Raw genomic sequence first — 25,956 nt, 5'->3', positions numbered from 1 at the left:
TGACTCAGTGAGTGAGTCAATTAGTGAGTCATTGACAGTGAGTCAATTAGTGAGTGAGTCAGTGAGACTAAGTCAATTAGTGAGAGTGAGTCAGTGAGAGTGAGTCATAAGAGAGAGTGACTCAGTGACAGTGAGTCAATTAGTGAGTCATTGAGAGTGAGTCAATTAGTGAGTGAGTCAGTGAGACTGAGTCAATTAGTGAGAGTGAGCCAGTGAGAGTGAGTCAATTAGTGAGCCAGTGAGAGTGAGCCAGTGAGAGTGAGCCAATGAGTGAGTGAGAGTGAGTCTGTGAGAGTGTGGAAATTAGTGAGAGAGTGAGTCAATTAGTGAGAGAGTGACTCAGTGAGTGAGTCAGTGAGATTGAGTCAATTAGTGATAGTGAGTCAATGAGAGTGAGTTATGAGAGAGAGAGTGAGTCAGTGTGAGTGAGTCAATTAGTGAGCCAGTGAGAGTGAGCCAGTGAGAGTGAGCCAATGAGTGAGTGTGTGAGAGTGAGTCTGTGAGAGTGTGGAAATTAGTGAGAGAGTGAGTCAATTAGAGAGAGAGTGACTCAGTGAGTGAGTCAATTAGTGAGTGAGTCAGTGAGAGTGAGTCATGAGAGAGAGAGTGAGTCAGTGTGAGTGAGTCAATTAGTGAGAGAGTGATTCAGTGAGTGAGTCAATCAGCGAGTGAGTCAGTGAGAGTGAGTCAATTAGTGAGAGTGAGTCAGTGAGAGTGAGTTATGAGAGAGAGAGTGAGTCAGTGAGAGTGAGTCAATTAGTGAGAGAGTGACTCAGTGAGAGTGAGTAAATTAGTGAGCCAGTGAGAGTGAGTCAATTAGTGAGAGAGAGTGAGTCAGTGAGAGTGAGTCAATTAGTGAGTGAGTCAATTAGTGAGTGAGTCAGTGAGAGTGAGTCAATTAGTGAGAGTGTCAGTGAGAGTGAGTCAATTAGTGAGTCATTGAGAGTGAGTCAATTAGTGAGTGTGTCAGTGAGAGTGAGTCAATTAGTGAGTGTGTCAGTGAGAGTGAGTCAATTAGTGAGTCCGTGAGAGTAAGTCAGTGAGAGTGAGTCAATTAGTGAGAGTGAGTCAATTAGTGAGAGAGTGAGTCAATTAGTGAGAGTGAGTCAATTAGTGAGAGTGAGTCAATTAGTGAGAGAGTGACTCAGTGAGTCAATTAGTGAGTCCATGAGAGTAAGTCAGTGAGAGTGAGCCAGTGAGTGAGTCAATTAGTGAGAGAGTGAGTCAGTGAGAGTGAGTCAATTAGTGAGTCATTGAGAGTGAGTCAATTAGTGAGTGAGTCAGTGAGAGCGAGTTAATTAGTGAGATTGAGTCAGTGAGAGTGAGTCATGAGAGAGAGAGAGTCAGTGAGAGTGAGTCATGAGAGAGAGAGAGAGTCAGTGAGAGTGAGTCAATTAGTGAGAGAGTGACTCAGTGAGAGTGAGTCAATTTGTGAGCAAGTGAGCCAGTGAGAGTGAGTCAATTAGTGAGAGAGAGTGAGTCAGTGAGAGTGAGTCAATTAGTGAGTTTGTGAGAGTGAGTCAATTAGTGAGTCTGTGAGAGTGAGTCAATTAGTGAAAGTGAGTCTGTGAGAGTGAGTCATGAGAGAGAGAGTGAGTCAGTGAGAGTGAGTCAATTAGTTAGTCATATGCCTTGAGATCAGCACTATCCTTTTTGGCTGCATATAAACTGTCTTTGATCTGCATGCAAGCCTTGTGGTTTTCTTTTGTGAAATTTGTGTGGAACTTTTTATCACATTTCAGCTGCATGTCCCTGTTTGATCATGCATGTGATTGAGAGCCCATGACTATGTGCTTTAAACAAGGAAGTCGCACAAAAACAACTCTTTGTTCCACAGGCCATACGATCTTCTGTGTTCTTAGATAATGTTGCTACCGAAATGCTTTATCTGACTTGTATTTCATCATTATTAAGTACTCATTGAGGCAGACATTAATTTAAAGCTACATCATTACTGAACAGAGCCCCAGAGTGAGACTCTTAACGTATCAGCTGGCACATAGTCTTTTCACTGTATGCTCTTTCAGCAGCATAAACCGAAAGTCCGTGGGGCACTGACAGAGCTGAAGTGGGTGACTGGTGGCCTGCTGGTTCTGTTGAAGCAGTAAAATAAAAAAGCCATTAATCAAGCAGGATGGCTCTGTCTCCCTTCACGCCCAGGGAGGAGGGAGATGGGAGCAGAGCATCAAAGGGCTGGGTGAGAAGGGAGGGGGGAATGCAAGGGTCAAAGCGGGCGAAAGTGAAAGTAATCAAGCAGAGCATCAAAGGGCTGGGTGAGAAGGGAGGGGGGAATGCAATGAGCAGAGGAGCAGCTGTGCACGTGCATGTGATCTCGTGCACTCAAGGTTTAGGCCAGCCAAAAGACTGTGGGTAGCACTTTGAAAATCCCACATATAAAATGTCTCTTCGAGCCTTTGGCTCGCGAGACCTAAAAAGTGAGAGGAGGTATAGAGAGGAAAAATTGTGAAAAAAAGGAGGGAGAAAGCAGGGACATGGGGAGTGTAGCATGCTAAAAGAAAGCGGCAAGAGGTGGAATCAAAACTAGTCTGCGATGGTACGTGGGAACAGTCAATAGGAAGCAGTGCTGGCAGGCTCCTCAGAAAAACGTATTTAGTAACAGTTTTGTTTTTTTTTTTAAACAAATTATGCGCGGTCGCCTTACGTAGTTAGTCCAGTGTTTCATTATCAGTACCAAGGCATGGAGTACTTCTTAACGGTCGATTTCCTCCATCAGTTGGAAAGTGGGCGTTTGGCCATGTTACCACAATCACGCCGTAGGGACATTACTAAAAGGCGAAGTCTAGGATAACTGTTTGAAGCACAGGAGGTCATACGGCAGGGATTTTGGAATCATCAGGTTTGTTTTTTCCAGAATATTCTCCAACTCTCATTAAATGTATTGCAAACTTTGGCACAGGCTCCAAGCACCTCAGGAATCTGAGCATTAACAGTGGTTGTAGTTACCGGACGCTTCTTTGGCAATAACAGGGTGAGGTAGCAAAAAAGAAGGTGGGCATCCGTGACTGAGAAATTTGCAACATTGTGGCGTTCATTAGTGGTCTAATATGAGATTAAAGTCCAACACCTTCGTTATGGGCCCCAAGTCACAGGCGGATCTGCATACAAGAGTAAATGTTAAGTATTCTAATAATACACTCCAGAATGTTCATTAATGGCATCGGAGTATTGAGGTAGCGCAGTATGACATTTTAATGAGTCCCCAGAGATTAGTTTAGCAGCAGTCGCAGGGAAAGCTGTGAATCTCCTTCCTTCTGGAGGGGAGCACTGTCACATCACAAGCTTCAGGGGCGATACAGACTTATCACGCAGCCTAACCTACGCGTGGCTGAACACTGCAGGTGGAACCACGCATATGCCTTTACCACGTATATGCATGGTTTAGATGTTAGTGGTAGTTAGAGTTCTAGACTAAGAGCGAATGGGTGGCGGCAACTTCCTGACCGGATAAGGAATGGCTTAGTGAATACAATTTTTTTTATTTTGGAGTTTTGGGGTTGAGGAACCTTTTAGTGTTTTAGGGCTCAGGGTGGGTGTTCAGGGTACTTTATAGGGCGGGGAGGCCGGTTTCAGGGCTCAGGGTGGGGGGTGGTGAGGAGGGCCGTGTTTTAGGACTTCAGACGGGGGTAGGGTACTATATACAGCTGGGGGACCATTTTAGGGCTAGGGTCAAGGTTTTAGGGCTTAGGGCGGGGGCGGTGTCGATTTCAAGGCTGGGGGCCGGGTTTAAGAGCTCAGGTGCAGGGGACTGGGGGCTTTCTAGGGCTGCGGTGAGATTCATTTTTAGGGCTGGCGTCCGCTTTAAGGAGTCCGGGTAGGGGGCTAGGGTGTTTTTAGGGATGGGGCCGGGGTCGTACTCTGGGCATGTGGCTGGGTTTTAGGACTCAGGGAGGACACTAGGGCAGAATCTTAACTACACATGCCTTTACCATTCATGCCATTACAAGTAAATTTGTGGTAAAGGCATGCATGGTAAACGCATGCGTGGTAAAGGCATGTGTGGGTAAGGCGGGGTTGTTAAGATCGTTCTGTTCAGGCATGTGTGGTTGAGGATTGTGTGGCTGCGCATACAAGCTCTTCATGGCTATGGCAAGCAGGGCTTTCATTTTGAGCTGCTGTTTTCCTTGAAAGCTAGTGGATTGGTCTGCACAGCCTTATTTCATTGCACAATGCATCTATATCTATTTTCCCTGTATTACTTTCATTGGGTGTACGACTGCTGACATACACAGGTTAGGTAATCATAACACAGCCAGGAAGAAATATTTTCTTACTCAATAAGTTGTAAGCATCCTATATGAAAAAAACGACACCATTACCAAAAGGTAACAAGCAGACATCACAGACAACACAATCATAATAAAACTGAAAACTTCAATTCATAAGGCTTACCAGTTGCTTTTTGACATTTGAACAATGTAGTGCAGCAAGAAATGTAAAATGACAGCACCAAAGAGGAGTGCCAGGAGGAACTTTCTCATGACTTTTCAGACCTGCAACACAAACCACAAAATGACTTCAAACACACATGTAAATGATTGTGTAAAGTAATTACAATCAAAAGCACAGCATCATCAACTGTCCGGGAAGCAAAATTACGCAGAATGAGGAGTGAGAGCACGACAAACAGATTTTACGCGCTTCAAACCATTGCCAGAGTACAAACAACCAAACTACCGCTTTTGAATCAAGTTCTAATGACAATGACATGCTGAAACAGATTCAGGAAAATGACGGGAATTAAAGGTTAAATGCTTGTACTTGTACTCTCTTTGGAGCGCTGATCTAATTGCAACACAACTGCCTAAGCGTGGCAGGATACAGTAGTAAAGTCCTAGGCGTTTCCTAACATGCCTCAATTTCTGATTGTTTATACATATTCCAAGAGATTACCCCCTACACTGCAATTAAGTGCACACAGGCTGCCAGTAAATTCGCAACACTACTTGCATTTGCTACTGCTGATCAGCTAAAACGGAGCAAAGTACATTTTAAAATCTAAAATGCAAACATTCTTGGGAGCCATTTCTTCATGCCAGCCCTTCACATAGCTGTGGCGTATATTTAAGGCAGATCACATTGCTTTGAGAGGTACTGTGCATCAATCATCTCTGGTGTCTTTTTTTGGGTCTCGCCTAGCGACGCAGCGCATGCGTTGCTCACCTTGGCGAGACCTATTGTCGTCGGTTTCTTGGCCAAAGGGGGACAGGAGATGTGCACGCGTATGGGTCATGTGTACACGTGCAAATCTACTATCCCTCCCTGTCTCCTCCTCGCTCGGACAGGAGCCGTGCACGTGGAGACAGCTTGTTGAGTCTCGGCGTCGGCTCAACATCCTGGGATTCTGGCCAAATCACTTAATCTTCCCAGGCTTTAAAAATATGTTGGGGTGTCCTTGTATAATGTAACTGGTGCCTACTGAAAGCGCTACAATAACTTTGGGGCGCGTTTGCGCTATATAACAACTGCAAAAAAAAAACTCATCTCAAATGTGACGGCGCTTGGGCGTGCACGTCTGCGTTGGCACCAATTTGCATCATAAAGCTTATTTTTGTTTGAAAGTGCCTCTGAGCAAGTATTTCAAATGTTCCGGACGTCAATTTATGACGTTGAAATTCAGCTTGTAGTATAATGTTCCGAATGAATAGTGCTCAGTACAGCCCGCTCTTTATTTTATTTTTCAGCTTTTTTGATGTGCAGGTATCACTTCCTTTTAATTGGGTGTGTGATACCAACACAGGTGGTTGTTTTCGTTCCACGGCTGCGTGGCAAAATCGGATAGACCCAGTGTTTGGAATGAGATAGTTTGTATTTTGGGATTTCTGACATCATGGAAGTAAACAAGAATTGTAATTACAGCTAAACTATAACCATGTTTTCGCTTAGTGCAGTAGCATCATTTCCTCAACCTTAGTTGTAGTCAAAGTGACAGCACACACCCTGCGACTCAAGAGCGGGTTAGTGCGAGTCTTTTGTAATCAGTCTTTATTGAAAATGTGGTTGCAACATTTATTCTAACAGGCACACATAACCGACAGTTAACCAAAGCTAAAACCTTGCATTGTTTAAAAAGATCTCCTGTCAGATTGGTTAAATCCAGAGGTCGAAGTGCATTAAAAACAATGCAATATGTTTCGCATTTACCTGAGTTTAAGCTATTGGCATTGTAAATTACAATACCTTTTATTTATGTTTTCTAAACGCAAACAAAAATAAAAAGCATTGTTATTTGCAATGTCAATAGCTGAAACATGCGTAAGTGCGAGACCTATTGCATTGCAAATGCTTGTTGCTGTTAGCAGGAGCTGCGCCTCTGAAGTACACTGCTGGTGTGTGGGCATTCCAGGGAAATGGACAGTGACATTAACACTAGTTTTGTGGCCGACAATCTAGGCAATACTAAAATAAGTGCTACAACAAATAAAAGTAACAACATTCTAAAAACAACTTAATTTTCCCTACTTCAGGTATCAGCTTGGGAGACATCGATATTTCTACAACAGTTGGCCAACAAAGTAAAAGAAACTACTCGTTTTTCTCAACTCAGTTTAGTCCTGATGCTCTGTTGGATGGCATTCAAGATGGAATTCGAACTATTAAACCCTTTTAGGGAGCAATCAACAGACTGCTATAGCAAAATAATGCATAGAACTCCTTGAAGAACTGGAATAAACAACATTTGGAATAAGGAGCATTGAAGAAACAGTGACAGAATGGTGAAATATATATACATATATACACACACACACACACATATATATACATACACACAAATATATATACATACACATATATATATATATATATATACACACACACATATATACATACATACACATATACATATACATACACACATACACATATACATACACACATATACACACATATATACGCTTTCCTGTTTTCAGTTTCTATTTTTGGTAAATTCTGGTGGTGTTTATGGAATTTTAATGTAATTGTAATTATCGCTTGCTTTCTGCACTGATAGTGCATGTGCACAGGGTATATGAGATCCAAATACATTTTTACTGCAACAGTATGCACTACATTTTCAATAGCATTCTTCATTTAAAATGTTTTCAGCATACCGTTTAGCAAATGACAAGGATCTCTTACAGGGAAGCGCTTCAGCTCAGGTATCGATTTTGACAGACTATCATACAACGTTTTCACGTATGTAGCTGGATTACTGCAAATACAAACAATTTCACTCCAACCTTTATTGAACTTGGTAGGAACTTTTTTTCACCAGCATTGGAAGGGACACTACGTTCCATTTTCACCAAACATCTGGTGTCATGTTTTCACCCCTATCTCAGATGCTTGGTGACAACATTCGTTTCGAATATACCAGTCACGACATCTTGCATAGAATGTTTAAAGCTTGGAGTGTTTGGCAATTCACTTGCAATCAATACTGACTGACTAGAAAAGTGGGTTGATGTATCAAAGGTTTTCATCCATTCTCTGTCTGTGGGTAATTGTGATGGTACATATTAGGAAAGATTCTTATGAAACCAGCCATTTTACCCATCAGTGAAATCAAACGTATGTATGTATGTATGTATGTATGTATGTATGTATGTATGTATGTGCGGTCTTATATAGCGCTCAAATTACCCTTGTGCATCTCGGCGCTTGCATTGGGAACCCGTCCTGGTTTTTCCCTGTGAGATAACCTGTACTGGGCATCCCCAAGGTGAAAGCCAGGCATCCCGCCGCGGGGGGCCGTTGTGGAGATTAAGCAAGCTTGTTGCCCAGAGCTGCATAGTGTGAACTCGTGCTTAGAGTAGGCACCGAAGCGAGAATTATCGAGTCCGTGGACAATTGGGCTCCAGACCCTGCCTCGTCGGGAATCGAACCCTGGTCCCGGGTCTGACCTCTGCTTCAGGGTATGCCTCCTCTAACCAGTGAGCTACACTTCTCCACAGAAGCCAAAATATCAAATATGATTTTGATATTTCCTGATTCTCTACAGTTTATAAAATAACTAAATTAGACCTAAAACATGCTTCTAAAAACTGCATCTTTAGACCAAAGACCACAAATCTGAAAAAAGCAGAAGGAAGAAGAGACAATGTCTTAGTGATATCCCTAAACAACAAAACTCAAGCAGAATAATGTTAGCCCAGTCTTTCTTGATGCTACCTTGTATAACAAAGTTACATTGTATTGGCCCCTAGAGGAAGAAATAAAAATGTATTTCACTCATCTATTCCTTTCTTTGAATGGCACTTTTTGGTTGCAAAGGTGTTTTTTTCAGTGTTTATATGTTTACACAGGTGATGGCTATTTTCCTTTCGGTGGGGTTTTATCAGTTATTATAGGTTTAAACCTAAAACCAGATAGCCTATATAACTTTTATGGAAGGAAATATACGTTGAAGGTCAAGAATGGAAAATCTGCTTGGCAAATACACAAGCCTCTCAACAAGGAAACTGCATCTAAAGATCACCCCATATCAACCTGCACTTGCAGCAGAGGAGAGCCCATCATGCGAGTGTGCATCCTAAATTAAAACGCTTTATCAATATTTCACATCTGCCAGCCTGTAAAAAGTTTCCACTGTGTGAAAGGTGCTTTGTGTTCCTCGAGGCCCCATGAAGAAAGAAAAAAAAAAAGCTTTTGAAGCTGTGTAGAGCCTCAATAACGAACTGGAAACCCACCATGCACAGGGATTTCCAGCTCGTGATGGTTTCTCTTCACCAGTGGACAGTGTGCAGGGATCTGTTTTGTGTGACACTGACAAGGTGTGAGATTGAAGGCCTGGGATCTACCAGCCCTAGGGCTAAGGAAGGCTGACTGTCCTGTGAAACCTACCTTTACAACCCATTCCACTCGCTTGCTAACAAATGCTCGTCCTAAATGTGTGGCTTGTTAACACGCTTAAAACGAGTTTCCACACAAATCACGCCCCATTCTTTTTATGTGAAGCAACCACCAGTAACGTAAAGAAAGATGTGAACCCCAAATCTCCCAGCTATAACAAACATACATTAACACCCACAACTACCTTTACATCAGCAAACATACACATTACATATGGTACTGAAAGCCAAGCACCAAATGCATCAGACCTAACTATTTAACCAATTCAATTCAATAAAAAATACTTTATTTCGGCCACTAGGCCCATAAAAGAGCATATGCAATACACAAAAATGTAAAAAGATAAATATTAGATTTACATTGCAGTGTCATAAAATATTTCCAGTAAAAACATTAATATAAAAGAAGATAAAAACATATTAATACATCTAAGTTCAGAACACGCTGAAGTGGGAATAGCCCCTGAGATAAAAAGGGGGTATGAGCTTTCTGCTCAGCAACAGGTATAGCAAGGAATAGGCGGCAGTCTGCCCTCAGGATGCGAAGTGTGGCCAGTTGGCTGCGCTGGCATAGACGCCTGCAAGTGGGGCTAACCAATACTTGCGGGGCGAGCATAAGCAGGACAAACAAAAAAAAGACACACTCTCGGACATGGTAGAGCATAGAAAGCATGTGTCACTGGCCCTTCAGACCAATGCTTTGTGAAGGCTCTCAGAGGAAGGGTGCCTGTTCTGAATTGAAAATACAGCTTTATAACGCTGGGATCAGTCATTTGGTCCCAATATGACTCATTGCCAATCTGGGCCTTTAAATCAAGAAATTCACGGGTTGATCTGGGAAGAGCAACTCTTCTTGAAACTTTAACCTCCGTTGCTGACCAATAAAGCTTTTTCAGGGCAGATTTTGATGGAAAAGAAATGGTGGCTGTGTGAGTCCACAGTTCAGGGGCCCCAATGTAGTGCAGCAACTCTTTGAGGTGTGAAGGCCAAGGAATATTAACTGAGTGGCCAGCAAGGAGGACATCCTGGATGGCCGAAGTATAGTGTTCTTGGGTAGAACATAACCTCCTCCAGTATAGCAGGGCACTGAGTCTGGCTTTATTAAAAAGGGTTTACACCCAGGTCCCAGAAATGTAGTACCAGAGGAGTGCTAGCAGGTAGGGATGCGAGTCTGAAAAAATCTGTTTTCAGAGGTGGCTAATGTGTCAATATTTGCATGCCCCCAAAACTAGGCCCCGTAAAGGGCAGCCCCAAATCCCCTAGTCTCATAGAGAAGGGCAGGCCTCAAGGTTTGGTGTAGGAGGCTTTGTACTCTTAGTGAACAGCTTCTGTTATTTGCCTAAGTTTTAAAGCAGCTTTTGTCAGATGGGGCTTCCAAGACATGTTATCGCTAAAGGTGATACCCAAATAAGTAAAGCTAGAGACAATTTCTAGAAGTGCCCATGGGTTTAAGACTCTTTTTGAAGGATTTGTGGGGGTTGGTTTCAGTCATATTGATCTCCAGTCCCCTATTGACACAGAATTCCTCAAAACACATCAAGAGTTTCTGGAGTCCACTCGGTGTCTTGGAGCCCAGTAGAGTATAGTCTGCAAATAAAAGTATTGGGGTTTTGACAAGGGCCAAAGAGGGTGTATCTGCGTCAACGTCAGTTAAAAAGGACACTATAGTGTTTATATATAACGAAAATAAGGTGGGAGCCAGGAAGCAACCCTGTCTTATGCCTCTGCTAATAAAGATCTCATCTGTGAACTCGTTTGTCTTCCCAGTCTAACTTGTGCAAAATTATCCTCGTGAAGGCGGGCTACCAGTGGCAGTAGATGCTACAGCATTTTCATGTCCGTGTATTTGCCAAAACTTAAAATGTGGCACTAGGTCAAAGGCCGAACGTAAAAACATATAAGTTGCCCTTGCTGATTAAAACAGTACGCCAGTAAATCAACAAAAATCGAAAAGCCTGAACTATTGTGGAAATTTGGTTTGAAGTGCTGCCTGAAAAGAACTGAGAATCTGCTGGTACTTTTGCTTGGGAGTGAACTCTTTTAACCCTGCTTGTCTTTTGGAGGGCTACTGACCAATGCTTATTTGTTTATGCTCCACTCCACTGAAGGTTCCTGAATTCCGATTCCTGTTTTCACTGCATGTCCCATAACTCCCTGCTGTTCACCACCTGAACCTGACTATCACCGGCACCATTTAAGGACTAAGGTGCTCTTGCAGCGCGGGACACGCGTATGCAGGCCCGTCCGATCCCGGAGGAGGCTGGGATGTGCCACCCCTTAATGTTTTTCTTACCAAGGTACTGTTGCTCCTATTCTAGACATATGTTTGTTCTCCAGCTTCATTACTGTTTGTATGATACGATATTCCACAACTGCTAGCATTTGAACTGTGAGTTCGTTCATTATACGGGTGTTTTTGAATTCTTATACAGCATTCCGTCAGATCTAACATGGCAAAAGGCATGGTTATGGAGGGGGCCATAGGAGTTGACAAAACAAGGAAATCCAGGGCAATTCAGAAATCTACTTGGTAAAACGGTGTATATGAATGGATAGATACACTCCTGGTAGAATGTGAGCAGATACTAGCGCCAGACTCTATCCCTCTGTCCTCCGGAGTCTCAAGTCCCTCTCCTGTAACAGAAAATCGTTGCAGAATATCCAGCATGTGCACAAGATCTATGGAACAGAGACGTGCATTGTCCACCATTGCACAGATCGCTCCACATCCATCCTCCACTACTGCCACCTTAATTTCTTCATCCCCCATCGATACTCCAGTTACTGATTTACATTCCGATGTTCTTCCATGTAGTAATCGTTTTGATTAGAACAGTTTCTGCCAATGTGTTCTTGAAAAGACCCAGGAATGAATCTCCGACATTTCAATTCAGCACCTGCACTGAGGCAGCGCGTTAGTGCTTAAATGGTTCAAGCGATGGCCAGGTTCAGGTGGTGAACAGCAGGGAGTTATGGGACATGTATTTGGTCCCCAAGGGCGGCGGTGAGAACACGCTGCATTTCTCCCCTGCAGGAATCGGAGTTCAGGAACCTTCAGTGGTTCGGAGCAGAACAAATAAGTGTTTGCCCTCCAAAGGGCAAGCAGGGTTAAAAGAATTTGCCTCCAAGCAAAAGTACCAGCAGATGCAACCACCACGCTGCAGGAGAGCGTTAGTCCTTAATGGTGTCGGAGATGGTCAGGTTCAGGCAGTGAAAAGAAGGGAGTTTTAGGACATGTAGTTGGTTCCCAGCAGCGGCGGCGGCGGTAAGAACACGCTGCAGCTCTCCCCTGCAGGAACCTGAATCCAGGAACTTTCATTGGAGGAGGCAGAACAAATGAGCACTGGCCCTCCCAATGGCAAGCAGGGTTATAAGAGTTCGCTCCCAAGCAAAAGTACCAGCAGATGCAGGCCACCACATAACCAACAAGTTGGGCATAATCTGCATCAGTGAACATCGGCTAAATATGCATTTCACTCGATTACACCATCTTCCAGTTCCGCAAAAAACAAAAAATTCATGAGGAGACAACAGTAATCAGGTGGTGGCATAGTAGCTCGCACTTTAAAACTCCATCATTTACAAATCCGACATAAAAATGTATAAAAAATACCCATCATCCTTTCACCTTCCAAATCCCTACACCTATAAACCATCTAAAATTGCAATTAAAAGGAGCATCAACTGTGTCAAAAAGATTGTTTTACTTTATTTCCAGACAACGTTCAAACATTATAATGTCCAAAATCATATCAAATATGGATAGTTTGACAAAATTCAATATTCAGGAGTCTTGTGCATGAGTTCAGAAACCAAATTTCTTTCATTTAGGATGTTTTTTCCAATCAGCCAAGCCAACGCGTTTCGTCCCTTAGGACTTCATCAGGGTTGTGCCTTCCAAAACAGTCAAATTTCTAAATGGTGTAGACTACAGCGTCTGGTCCAATGTCTTCATAAGGAGTCAGTCTCTCTCACCAGTGGTATAGTACCCAATTATTAATCTTTCTCCTTCGTGTTTAGGTGCATAATGTCACGGGAAAAAGTTTTTCCCACGACATTGTGCACTCAAATACGAAGGAGAAAGATTAGGTCACCAGTATGTAGTTCTAGTTAGGACCTAGTTTACATAGGAAAAGCATTTTTTGACTTCGCTATAAGTTTGGCGTCATTTGACCAATCTCTATGAAATTTTCCCCAAAAAGTGTCAACGTGGGTTCTATAGTTACGGAAAGTTTGGGGGTGATCTGTGCAGTGAGGAACGAGAATTTGGGGCGTGAAATAAGGTTGCGTTTATAATGTTAATTCCCATAGGATCCTTTAGCCTTTGGTTTTTTTCAGTGAATATATATATATCGTTGAATAGCGCATTTCTCACTTATTAGTTTAATTTGCATTTATTTCATTTAAGGTGTGTGTTACAACTCGATAAAAGATCAACACATAGTTAAAGAATATTTTATTTAAGCCATGCCATTTTCTCTGCCCTCATACACTTGGCCCGCCCCCACAGGAAAATAAACCAATACAATTCAGTTTTGTGGCAGACATTAAACAAATGCTGCCACTTACTGACAATGCAATCCCACAAGTGACAAACTACACTGCCACCTGCTAATAGTGCAATCCCAAGGGAGACCTCAAAATACCTCTCCCACAGTTCAATCTTCTAGCAGATATGAGAAATGCAATGACAGAATTACGATGCAAACCTATAAGACGCATAAAAATACACGACTTACAGTTCAGTCTTATAGCAGACATGAAATAAATGCTTACACAGACTTACAATGCAATCACATGGGCGACACGAAGATACAGAGACATACAGTGCAATCCTATGGGACTCATGAGCAAATGCTGCACTTGATTTACAATGCAATCATATGGAAGACGTGAAGATATACTGCTACTGATTCACAGTGCCATATAACATGGAACATGAGCACAGTCAGGCGCTAAAGTATAATTCCATCCTGTGGTATACATGAAAATATGCGAACAATGGAGCACATGAAAATACACTGCCAGTCACTATTAGTGCAATCGTAGTTCAGTAAGTACACAGCCACTATCTTATGATGTAATTATATGGCAGACATGAAAATACAGTACCAATGTCATATATTGAGATCTTAAAATACACCACCACGGTCTTATGAGAAATACAAATACCAGGCCGCTGTCTTATAATGAGACACAAAAATGCACTGTCAGTGACTTACAGTGCAATTGTACTTCAGAAATTAAAGTACAATGCCACTGTCTAATGATGCAATTATATAGGAGACATGAAATACACTACCAAGGACTTATAATGATGCATTAAAATACATTACCATTGTCTTATAACGAGATATAAGAAAATACACTGCCACTGTCTTATGAGACATGAAAATACACTGTCAGACTTATAGTGCAATTGTACTTCAGAAATTAAAGTACACTGCCACTATTTTATGATGCTGTTCTACTGGAGACATGAAAATGCACACCCGCCGATTTACAATGCAGGCCCGGGGAGTACTAAAAATACACTTACATTTTAAGTCTTATGTCTGTTACAAAATACAAGCTACCACAGCCCCATGTGAAAACACAAAGTACAAGGCTAAGTGACTTGTGAATATATGCTTGTGAGAAGTTGGCCTGGCATATGCTGTCCACTAGTTATAGGGGACACCTTGCACCAGTCCAATTCGACTCTTAAGGTGATAGGTTTAAAAGACAACCTTTAAAGAAAGCTATCCTAGTGGTAGCTGTGGAGAGCAGCCTTCAGGCTAAGTCTTGAAGGAGTGTTAAGCTTATTATTTTACCATAGATAACCTCTTGAATAACCAAATGAAAGAGTAGTCCACACAGGTATATATATAAAATATATGTATTTATTATAGGAATAACCCCACTAGTCTCTTTATGAGGCTAGAGGTGAAGATACAATTCAAACAAGCATTGATAGTTACAATAAATAGCACTGGAATCACAAGGCCCCAGGGGGGGGGACCAAACCATATATCAAAAAAGTGGTATAAGAACCATGACAATTCTACAGACAATGCCTAGGGCATTTAGGGTCGCTGGCCCCTTGTGAAACCACCCAAGGTAGTGAGGAAGGGGACCCACGGGAGACGCGTGCAGTGACTAAAGTTACTGTCGGGATCTCTATTATAGCCTATGGAGAATGTCGCGGTTGAATTTTACAAGTTTCAAAACACTTCTAGAAGGAGTTCAAGTTCAACACTTTAGAGTTAAGCTTTTGAAGGGCCCACACCCACAAGAGTACCGAGGTACCACTGTTACCTGCCCCAGGGAAGCCGGGTGCATAGGTCGTTTTCGATGTCCGGTCGCGGGCTGATTTTCAATGGCAAAACGTGAAGAACTGCTGCTAGCCAAAAGCGTCGTCGTTGTCGTGAAGAATAAAAATGTAGTTCTTGTAGAGAAGGACCTGAAAGCAGAGGGGACAGAGTCTGGGTCACGGCACAGTGACCAGGGGGCTCAAGAGAAGGAGCCCTTCAATGTCGGGTGCTTCCAGGTGGAAGAGGTGTAGCTTGGATCGTCAGCCACGGGGTCCAGGAGGCATCAAGGAAGGCTAGCTTCTGGAGAGCGACTGTCCCACAAAGGATGAGGGTCGCTGCGGTGTTAGTGTCCGGATTGGATCCACTAAGCCTTGGCAACTGCAACCCACGCAAGAAACACAAAGCAGCTACTGGTGCAGACCCACGAGGTCTGAGCGAGGTCTCCAGCGAGGAGACTGAAGAGCAGGCCTGGAGCAACCAGGGGAACTCTTGGAATCGAATATTGACCTCTGCTAGAGTCGAGAGACAAGGGACCGCGGGAGGCAGCAATTTGGCATGCGTAAAGGTGCGCCCACAGGTCGCCGGAGCGGCTAGGGCGTCGATCTTTGGCACAGATGATGCTGAGAGGTTGGCTCAATAATGGGCCAAAGCACAACTTCCCCACTCGTCGGGGTCGGGTGCTGTGCAAGAGGTGGCCGGTGTCCTGGGGTATTGGGGATTTCGGCACCCACGGGGTCCACGGTGCAGAGCTTTGCTGTGCACACTCACTGGCCTCTGGGATGCTTGGAAACCCACCTCAAGGTAGGAAAGAGTCGTCGATGTCCGAAGGAGCAGCGCGGTTCCAACCGGGTCACTTGCAGTGTTTCAGGTGCCTGACAAGCAGGGGGGTAACTCCTTTACCCCAAGGGAGATTTCTTCAGGTAGCTGTGCGGCAGCAAATCGAAGGTCAAGAATGTGAAGTTCAAGAATAATCTGAGGCTCTGGGGACCCAGTATTCACCTTTATCCAAAGATTAGGGGAGTGTCCAGATCAGAGCCCACCAATGAAAGGTCAGGTGGGAAAGGGTGGCTACACCCTCTCCCCTTTGTGTGTTTCCCGCCAGGGCAGGGGACAGGATGCCCCTGAACCGGTCCCAGGCGGTATATGCAGAATGTAGGTACTGGAGAAGACTATGTGCAACTCTGAAAGGTATCCTATGGTGCACCCACCCAGTTCCAATCCACATAGTCTGTCTGGGGAGGTGGGAACACCTCCCTGCAACAGGATCCCCATTGTCCAGCTGCCGTGGCTGGAGTTCTGCCCAGCAACAGGCAGCCAGTCGTGTAGGTGGCGGGTAGCATCAATTTTGTACTTCGCGTGCACTTTTAAATTGGTGTCTAAATTCTGCTGCTTTTCCCATATCGCCCCTCTAGCAGGGGGGAATCATGCCCTCAGTCCCATGGCTGGATTGGGGGTATGATTCCTACATGTTTGACACCAAACACGATATGGTTCTGTGTAGCCATTTTCAAGTTATCACGCTATCGCGATATACTTATAATGCTGTTAAGAGTATATGGTATGGCTACACTACAAACAACCCAGTAATGATTTTACGAAGGTTGCAGAGGGGCCCTACTCAGGTAGGGGTCCCCCCTCACACATCTCAGCACCCTGCCTTGTAGGATTAGCAAGGCCTGCTCTAGGGGTGACCTATGAGGATATATGTGTTGTATTAAGTGGGATACAGGATACCTATACCCCTGTAAGGGGTGCAAGCACCACCTTACCCAGACTACAGTAGTGGTCTGGTGGTGTCATTTGGTATGGCTGTCCCAGGGGTGGCACAAGAAGTGCTGCAGCCCCTGGTAGGCCTCTGAGGGACCCATGCCCTGGGTACCATCTACAAGGGGCTAGTAGGGTGTCCTCAGTATCCAATTGGAAGGTACCTAGGGTACCCACATCAGTTTTAGGGAGGAAGCAGATAGGCTGGGGTCCTAGATAGCAGGATCCCAGCCAGACTAGTCAAAAAACCATCCAAATACCAGGCAAAAAGTTGGGGGCAACCATATAGTCAGATTCCACCTTCCTACAATGCTGCAGTTCATTAACTTCTCACTTCTCTCAGCTGATCCAGCGCCATGACACCCGGTCGGGTAACAATACCTTCATAAATGATGCATGCATTCAATGTACAATGCAAACCTGTAGAAGACACAAATATACACTGCTGATGCCTTATTGTGTCATCTAATGTTATCACGTGGAAATATTCACCCACTGATTTAGAGTGTCACTGACCTACAGTGCAATTATATGGGATGCATGCTTATATGATGCCATTGACTAATACTACAGTGCAATGGGGAACTTGAAAATACAATACCATGGAAGATGCAGTTGAATTCCACAGGGAGGCATGAAAATACATTGCCACTGATAAATTATATACTTTGATGGGGAACTTGTCTGTGAGAGTAGAGGATGCATAGAGCAATGCTTGTGTATGTGACGTGTGTCTGAGCGTTTGGGAGAGGGACAACTAAATATTGTGTAAGGATGGATATCCCTTATGAATGAAATAATGATAAAGCATTTATAGAGCGTGCAGCTACTCAGAAAGAGTGTCCTGGCGCTGAAAAGACTATCAGGCCTTCTGCTGGCCCTAGGAGCAGGAGACCGGGAGTTAGTTACAGAAAAGCCAGGTTTTAAGCATTTTCCTGAAAACGGCTACGTCGGACACTTTCCTGGTGTAGAAAGTTCCAGGCATGGGCTCCATGGAACCAAAAGGAACGGCTGCCGGATCGGGCGCAGCATATCCTGGGGACGGATGCCAGGCTCAACGTGGAGGACCGCCCAGTTTTTGGCGGCACAAAGTGCTCCTTCTGAGATACTCCGCTCCGTTTCCCTGAAAGGCCTTGAAGAATAGTACCAGAGACTTAAAACTGATCCTTTTTTTTTTTTTTACAGGGAGCCAGTGTAAGGCCTTGAGGTGATACGAGTCCTGGGTTCAAGCAAAATGATCACTCTGGCGGCTGCATTCTGGACCACCTGTAAGCGGTTGAGCAATATTAAGGGAGGCCTAGGTACAGGACGTTGACGTAGTCCAGTCTGGAGATGATCAATGATTGGACTACAGTCTTCCTGTGTTCAGGAGGGGGAGGAATTTTCTAAGCAGTCATAGAAGCCCAAAGCAGGAACCTGCTACCGACTGGACCTGAGGTCTCATCGAGAGGGTGCTGTCCATCATGACGGCCAGATTTTTGACAGTGCTTTGTGCAGAGGAAGGAGGTGACATGTCCGATGGCCACCGCAGTTTCCACTAGTCCTCGGGTGCGGAGCCAGAAAAGATAACCTCAGATTTCTCTGGATTACATTTTAAGTGGTTCTTCCTCAACCATGAGAACACCTTCGAGAGACAGGTGCTGATCTTCTCACCTTCAAAGTCAGCTCTCTTGCCGCACGCTTCTGCCAGTGGTGCCAGGGGGTACATATATATGTTGAAAAGAGTAAGACTCAGTATCGAGCCCTGAGGATCTCCCACTTTCAGGCTGGGGATAGGGTCCATGAAGGAGGGATCCTGAGTGCCTGGCTTCTATACTCTAGGAGGGAGGTAAACCATTTCAGAACGGTGTCGCCTATTACACAGTCCTGTAGCCTGTTAAGGAGTCTAGTGTGCGGCACGGTATCAAAAGCCGCTGAAAGGTCTAATAAAATCAGAATGGCTTTACCACCCTGATACAGCTTCTCCTTAACAAGCCAAGAGACTTCGAGTAGGGCAGTCTCTGTACTGTAGTTGGTTCTGAAACCCAACTGGCTTTGGTGTAGGAATTTTTTTTTTATCAGCTTAGTCGGAGATCACTGAATTGACATATTTCTCTAGGGTCTTGACTCCACCGTTACTCGTTAGTGACAATAGCCCTGTCTTGCTCCTCCCCGTTACTGATGGGACGAGTACACCAGCAGCTGTTTTTGTGTGTCCACTGTTTCCATGGTAACCAGGCAATGATAGTACAGGGCGTGTCCAGCAATAGGTGACTCAGTATTTCACTAAGAAGCTCTCAGTGCAGCCCACCCTCTTTCACCACTGTGGGGGGCACCTTCTCCGTGTCGTCGGAGGTATTCCTGTGGGCAGTTCAACTGGCATTCTGCACAGCAGGCCAGAGCCTTTGAAAGGGCATCTAGGTGCTGCACTAGGTGAGTTATAGTTCTCACACCCTGGCTTCCAGCATAAGGGCTAAACTCACCTTACAAACCTACAGTGTCACTAAGCCTTGTATTGTTTATAGACCCAAGAGGCAGTTTTCTTTTCTTTTTGCAGTTTTACGTAACACGGACTCGTCCCAAAGGTACTGGAGCGCTTTACATGAGCACAAGTTACATTACACAACAACACATTCATTTTTTGTAGGCAGGGGGAGATGAAGTGAGTTGCCCAGAATCACTGGATGTTGAGCTGACGCCGAGACTCCAACCTGGTTCCCCCCAGGTCAAAAGTGAGCAGTTCTGGCCATTACGCCTCTTGTTTTGATTATCAACAGTCTAGTCAGGTTTTGGGCATCAGTGGAGAGGTAGAGGACCGCTTGTCGGTGATATCTTGACAGGCGGTAGCAGGGACGCCTTGATCGATCCTTCGGTCTGTCTAACATTATCATATGGTGTTCCCTTATTTAATCAGTTCCCAGGAGAGCTAGAGTGTGTACCACAGCCTCTGGAGAAAGAGCACAGCTTCACATTTGGGCTCGACATGAAGGCTTAGAAAGTACCCGTTTAAACTATCAAACTGATATGAGTGAATCGTGTATCCACTAAACTCACAATCAAAGCAACAAACGGATTTCCTCAATTCAATCAGTTTTCTAAACAAAAACTAAAAAAACTATAGACTAATAGTAGTGAAAGCCCTGCATTTGGCCAATCTTTAGTGTGCAGAATGTTTTGCACTATATTGTAATTGCATTCATGCAGCACTTACTGCCCTTAAGTGCTAGATGTAGATTGTCATCTTTGCGCTGGTTCCCTGTTGACATTTGTTGGGGGGAGAGAGCGGCTTCCTCACTGCCAGAAAGCACCAGGAGATGCGCAGCGCCTGGAGAGGGCTGCGTGTGTTTAATCCCCTGCAGCCAGCTGCTCACAATGTCGGGGATGGAGGCTCAGGAAGAGGGGGTTTTGTCTGAAAGCTTATTGCATTCTGTCTAATCCATCAGGGCAGAGGGCAGAATGCATGAGGCCTCCTGGAGGGCTGGTACAGCGCCTCGTCTTTCTCATTGCACCCTCGGGCCTGGCGTTTGCTGTAAGCACAGTCTGCGGCACCATGAAGTGTTTTCTGTGGCACAATGGTGTAGCACTGTGTGGTTCACTCATGCCCTAAGGTAACTAACTCACACCCGCCATGCACAGTTCTCATCAATAATTTGACTGCAAATGTTGCAGTGATGTTAGCAATGATGTCATAGAAGATGTCATGAGTGATGTAATATGTGGGGTAATTAGCAGAGCTTTGTGGGGGCACAAGTTATAGTTACCTTAGGGCACGAGTTATAGTTACTTGAGAACTCCTGAATTTCTATTGTTTTGTGTGTGTAAAATCTGAACCCAACTGTAACGTCCCTGTAACCTTTGTTTTTTTTCCAGTTAATTTCTATTTTTTAATGATATTTCATAACTATAACGTCCCTGTAACCTGGGTGTGTGAGTGGATATGTAGGTGTGTGAGTGGTTGTGTAAGTGGCTGTGTATGATGCGAGGTTGTGTGTGTGTGTGGAGCCTGAGTGTGTGTGTGAATGGCTGTGTTGGTCTGTGAGTGGGTGTGGCTATGTGAGTAAGCGTTAGTGGCTGTTGGTGGTTTTGTGGGTTTGTGAGTGGGTGTTCGAGTGGCTGTAATGGTGTGTGGGTGTGCAAGTGGGTATGCGAGTGCTGTGTCAGTCTGAGTGTGTGGGTGTTTTTTGTCAGTGTTTGAGTGGTTGTGTTGGTGCATAAATGAGTGTGTGAGAAGGTGTGTGGATCTGTGAATGGGTGTATGTATATTTTGTAACTGGGGTCTGGATCCGCAGATCCACCTGAACCTGCCCGAATCCGTAAGGATCCAGGTGGATCCTCACACGCTCCAAATAAGAAATTTGGGGATAATGTATTGCCCATGGGGGATTCATCAGAGAACCCTCCATCAGTCCCATGGGGTCTAAGTACCTCTGCCCTGACCTTCTATTACTTTAAAATGTAATTTTCCCCGCTGGGAACAGAGTTCAGATAAAGAAAATGTCAGCCGCAACTTTCCTCTCAGGTTGTGGCCAGACAATAACGGCACTGCTGTTGGCGTGTGGATCTGCAAATTCGCCAGTATCCACGGGTATCCACGATGGATCTGTGTCTCTAGATACACATACATCCTTTTACTTTAATAACTCCGACACAACTGAACAGATTTACACCAAATTACAAAATGCACTCTTTCTGGACAAAGATCTAGCTTTCTGCCAAATTTGGTGTAATTTCATTCAGTGGTTCGGGCTGTAGTTGTTCTGATAATTTCACACCTTTCATGTTACTTTTTTTAATCGGGCAGCACCAAATCACCTTCAGGTAATCGAGTGTTTTACAAACCATAATAACATAACATAAAATCCCTATGGGAAATTACGTGGGGAAACTTGTTTTGCCTCCCTCCCCTTTTTCGAGCCAAGCTTGACGGATCACCCCAAAACATTGCAGACAGCAGCTGAAGTGACTGGCAAACAAGCTTAAAAAATTGTGAAGATTTTTCAAACGGGAGGGCGCATGTGAATTTGCAACACTACATGCTACGAATAGATGCTTACAGGATAAGTAACATACGCCATTCATATCATGTATCATATTATGTATTGGATGCAGCTAAATATGCTAGGCATAGACTGTAAAGCAGTACTTCTCTCGCAGTAGTTCTAGGCATAAGATGGCACAGATGTTTCAACCAATGTCTGTAGGACTGACTGTTTGTCCCACAAGAGACTGCTGCCTGGCCTGACCATCCACGCAAAAGTGTCTCGTGAAGGTGTGTGGATTAGACCAAGTAGCTGCCTTACAAATGTCAACTAAGGGAATGTTTCCCAAGAAAACCACTCAAGCACCCTTCCTTGTAGAATGTGCTTGTGAAATGGTTGGTAAAGAGGTTTTGGCTTTTGCGTAACAAATTTGAATACATTTTACAATCCACCTTGCGATTTCAACTTTAGAAATGGCTTTACCCTTTCGTGGACTTGAGAAAGGCACAAAAAACTTATGTTTTCCTAAAAGGTTTAGTACTCTATGAAATACAACAGTGCTCTTTTAACATTAAGTGTATGGAGTGCCCTTTCTGCCACAGTGGCTGGCCTAGGGAAGAAAACCTGTAAATCAAGTGTCTGATTTAAATGGAAGGGAGAGAGGACTTTTGGGAGAAATGTAGGATTTATACGGAGACGTACCTTATCCTTGAAAACCTGAAAGTAAGGCTCTTCTGTGGTAAGAGCATGAATTTCGTTACCTCTTTTCAGGAAAGTTATAGCTACAAGGAAGGCTACCTTCCAAGAGAGGAACTTCAGAGGACAAGAATGCAGTGGTTCGAAAGGTGTGAACATTAGCTGTGTATGAACGACAGTTAAATTCATGGTGGTGTACGTGGTGAAATTATTATTTTTAGACCTTCCATAAAAACTTTGATGACTGGTACAGGAAAAAAGTGACTGATCCTTGTGGTTTTGCAGAAAAACCGCTATCGCTGCCAGGTGCAATCGTATAGAAGTGTAAGCTAAGTGTGATTTCTGAAGGTGTAACAGGTAGCATACTATCTGTTGAACTGTAGGCATTCAGGGGTCTATATGCTGGTCTTTACAGTAGTTTAAAAACGGTTCCACTTGGCTGCATAACAAGCTCTTGTGGTTAGAGGTCTTGCCACCTGTAGAATGCCCATGCCATTGGAGGTAATTGCAAGTATCCAAACTCTACGACTTCATGAGCCAAATTGCCAGGTTGAGTGGTTTGAGGTTTGACTGCCTGACCCTGCCCTTGCTGTGATGGAGAAGATCTGTTATGTTGGGGGAACCTCTTGTGAGGTACTAGTGTCAGCTCTCAGAGTCGAGACCCAGGGCTTCCTAGGTAGGAGCTAAGAAATCATCTTGAGAGATGTCTGAGTTTCGTGACCAGATATGGAATCAGTGGGAGAGGTAGAAAAGAGTATGCAAATATCCCTGACCAGTTCATCCAAAGAGTATTTCTCATGGACTGTGGATAGTTGAACCTTGAGGCGAAGTTTTGGCATTTTGCGTTTTCTGCAGTGGTGAACAGATCCACATCCGGTGTCCTCCACCACTGGAAGCAGCAGCAAATGACTTGTAAACTTGTTGCTATGTCCTGATTAGAAGGTCCGCCACTGAATTTTCCACTCCCGTAAGATACTCCACCAAGAGATGGATGTGATGGTGAATAGCCCAGTGACAGATGGTCCATGCTAGCTGAGACAGCTGTATCGAGTGTGTTCCTCCTTGTTGGTCAGGTTGTCTGTCTGGAGAAGAACGTTTGCTCCATTTAATTAGGGGAGGAAGGCTTTTAGAGCCATCTGAATCACAATAGGCTCAAGGAGCCTGGACCATCATGTCCTCCATGTGTGCCCCTTCTTCTGAGTGATACATCCTTGGGTATAGTCATTTGTAGTGCTGGGTCCAAAAAAGGTCTGCCTTTAAGGATGCTTTGTGTGCCCCACCACTGCAGAGATTGATGGACCCTGGGTGAAACCAACACTAGATCCTACAAATTGCCCCTCACTTTTGACCACTGAGATGCCAGACACTCCATAAGGGGCGCATGTGCAGCCTGGCATGTGGAACTATTAGTATACAAGCGGCCATCGTGCCCAGAAGGCACATCACCGACCTGACTGGCAGGCGACGATGTAGCTGAAATAGAGCCTGTTAGTTCTGGAGACTGAGAAACCTTTGTGAATTGGGCTATGCTGTGGCAGGGATTGAACTGTGTATTGCTCCCAAACAAGGCTGTATTTGACGAGGCTGTAACTGAGATTTGGTGACATTTATTGTGAACCCAATTTGTTTAACAGGTTGATAGAGGCCTGTGTATGTTGCAGGCACCTACGTCTCTTTGAACTTTTGATCAGCTAATCATAGAGGCATGGGAAGACACGAATGTTGTATCTTCTTAAATGGGCTGCCACCAATGCTAGACATTTGGGGACACTCTTGGGGCGGTTACCCCAAAATGGCAGAATTTTGTACTGGAAATTACAACCACTTACCACAAACCTGAGGTATTGGCGATGTGCCGGGTAAATCAGTATATGACTTTATGCAGCCTTCAGATCGAGTGACATCATCAAGTCGTCACCTAGTAGCAATGGTATTACATCCTGTAGTGTCACCATGTCAAAGTTTTCTGACAGAATGTAACGACTGAGCGGTTGTTGATCTATTATAGGAAGAGGAGGAGACCATAAAGACGGTAGGTTGGATCAAATCAAACGGCACTCCTGGCCCCAATAGAATTCCCAACACTGTGTTTAAGGCCAAAATAGATCTGTGGGTAAGAATTCTTACACCGCTATTTAAAGAAGCTGCCATGCTCAAAGTAATTCTGGCCTCCGGGCAGAAGAGTATTACCCAACCTAAAGACATTTTTATTTCTGTCCCAGTAATCACAAGGATGGAGGTTAAAAGTATTTAGACTCTCAGTTAAGTAAGACCTCCACCCACATGCATAGTCTGATTAAATGAGTTTTTTCCAGCACAGGTTTGCGAGACTGCCAGGATTGGATCGAAATAAGGAGTATTGGTTTTTTAGAAATGCTGATCGTCTTTCTTGGGATTGGCTCAACACGACAAACTCCAGTCGGATATTAGTGTACCAAGCAAATGTGTAACTTTTTTTGTTTTTTTGTTTTGCTGTCTCCGCTAAGAGCATGAGGGATATCAAGTTAGGGATCGCTGACTGGCCTCTTATGAATCCGGTTTGAAAAATCTGTATTATCTTTAGTGAGACAACCCACTTTTCCAGGTTTTTAAGTAAACATGTCGCAAAGATTTTGCCCTCCACAACGGTTAGGGATATTAGGCGATAATTGCTATTCTCCTATTAACATGATTAGAGAATCTGGATTTCATTAAAGACAAGGAACAGGATTGTTGGGGGAACCACTCTTGTAAATAGGTAGGGTCGCTTTGCGGGAGTTTATCTCCCTCTACCCTCTGTTTAGAACTTCCTCGGAGGTAAATGTTTGCTGAGGACATTGCTGCTGCTGCTCTTGAAATGTCTGGGTGTCAGTGGTTTCGAATTCCCTCTGCCCTACCTACGAAAGGAGTGTTTGCATGGTGTAATGGACTGCAGAGCTCCAGTGGATTTTGTGGCCTCTGTCTTTTTCTTTAGCAGGTAGTCCACCTCCAGGCTAAAGAGATGGTTCCCATCAAAGGGGGTATTAAGGAGGTGTTGCTGCACCTCAGGCTTGAACCTGGAGATGTGTAGCCAGGCATGTCTACGTAGAAGAATGGAGGAGTTTATTCCTCTCGCAGCAGTGTCCAAGCTATCTAGGGCGCAGTGTGTGGTATCACCGGAGATCTGTCTACCCTCTGTGACTAGGTCTTTCCCTCTTTTTCTATAGTGCTCTGGGAGGTGTTGTATAAGCTCTTTCATTTTATCTCAAGCGCCCCTGTTATACCGGCATAATAACCCCAGCTACATGCCAATGATTTGCATGTCCCACAGTTACCCGTTTTCCTGCCGCAGCTGTGCGCTTGCCTTCCTTATCAGGAGGAGGCGTGTCTCCTGTACTCTGGGAAACTGCTCTCTTCATTCGAATTGTTACCATTAGG

At 44.3% G+C, this 25,956-nt stretch overlaps 1 protein-coding gene across 7 annotated transcripts in view; it reads right to left on the bottom strand.

The window, feature by feature from the left end:
• Positions 1 to 25,956, bottom strand: part of ST3GAL6 (ST3 beta-galactoside alpha-2,3-sialyltransferase 6) — a 722,381-nt gene that overhangs the window by 274,705 nt on the left and 421,720 nt on the right. For all 7 annotated transcript variants that reach the window (XM_085622352.1, XM_085622351.1, XM_085622348.1 and 4 more), the window contains one exon: positions 4,411 to 4,511. In XM_085622352.1, the coding sequence (XP_085478478.1) occupies positions 4,411 to 4,499 (89 nt within the window). In that variant the 5' untranslated portion in view covers positions 4,500 to 4,511. The remainder of the gene's footprint in view (positions 1 to 4,410; positions 4,512 to 25,956) is intronic.

This window comes from Triturus cristatus, chromosome 8 (genome assembly GCF_964204655.1).
Source record: "Triturus cristatus chromosome 8, aTriCri1.1, whole genome shotgun sequence".
NCBI classification, from domain to species: domain Eukaryota; kingdom Metazoa; phylum Chordata; class Amphibia; order Caudata; family Salamandridae; genus Triturus; species Triturus cristatus.
This window is presented reverse-complemented; position numbering and strand designations above follow the sequence as displayed.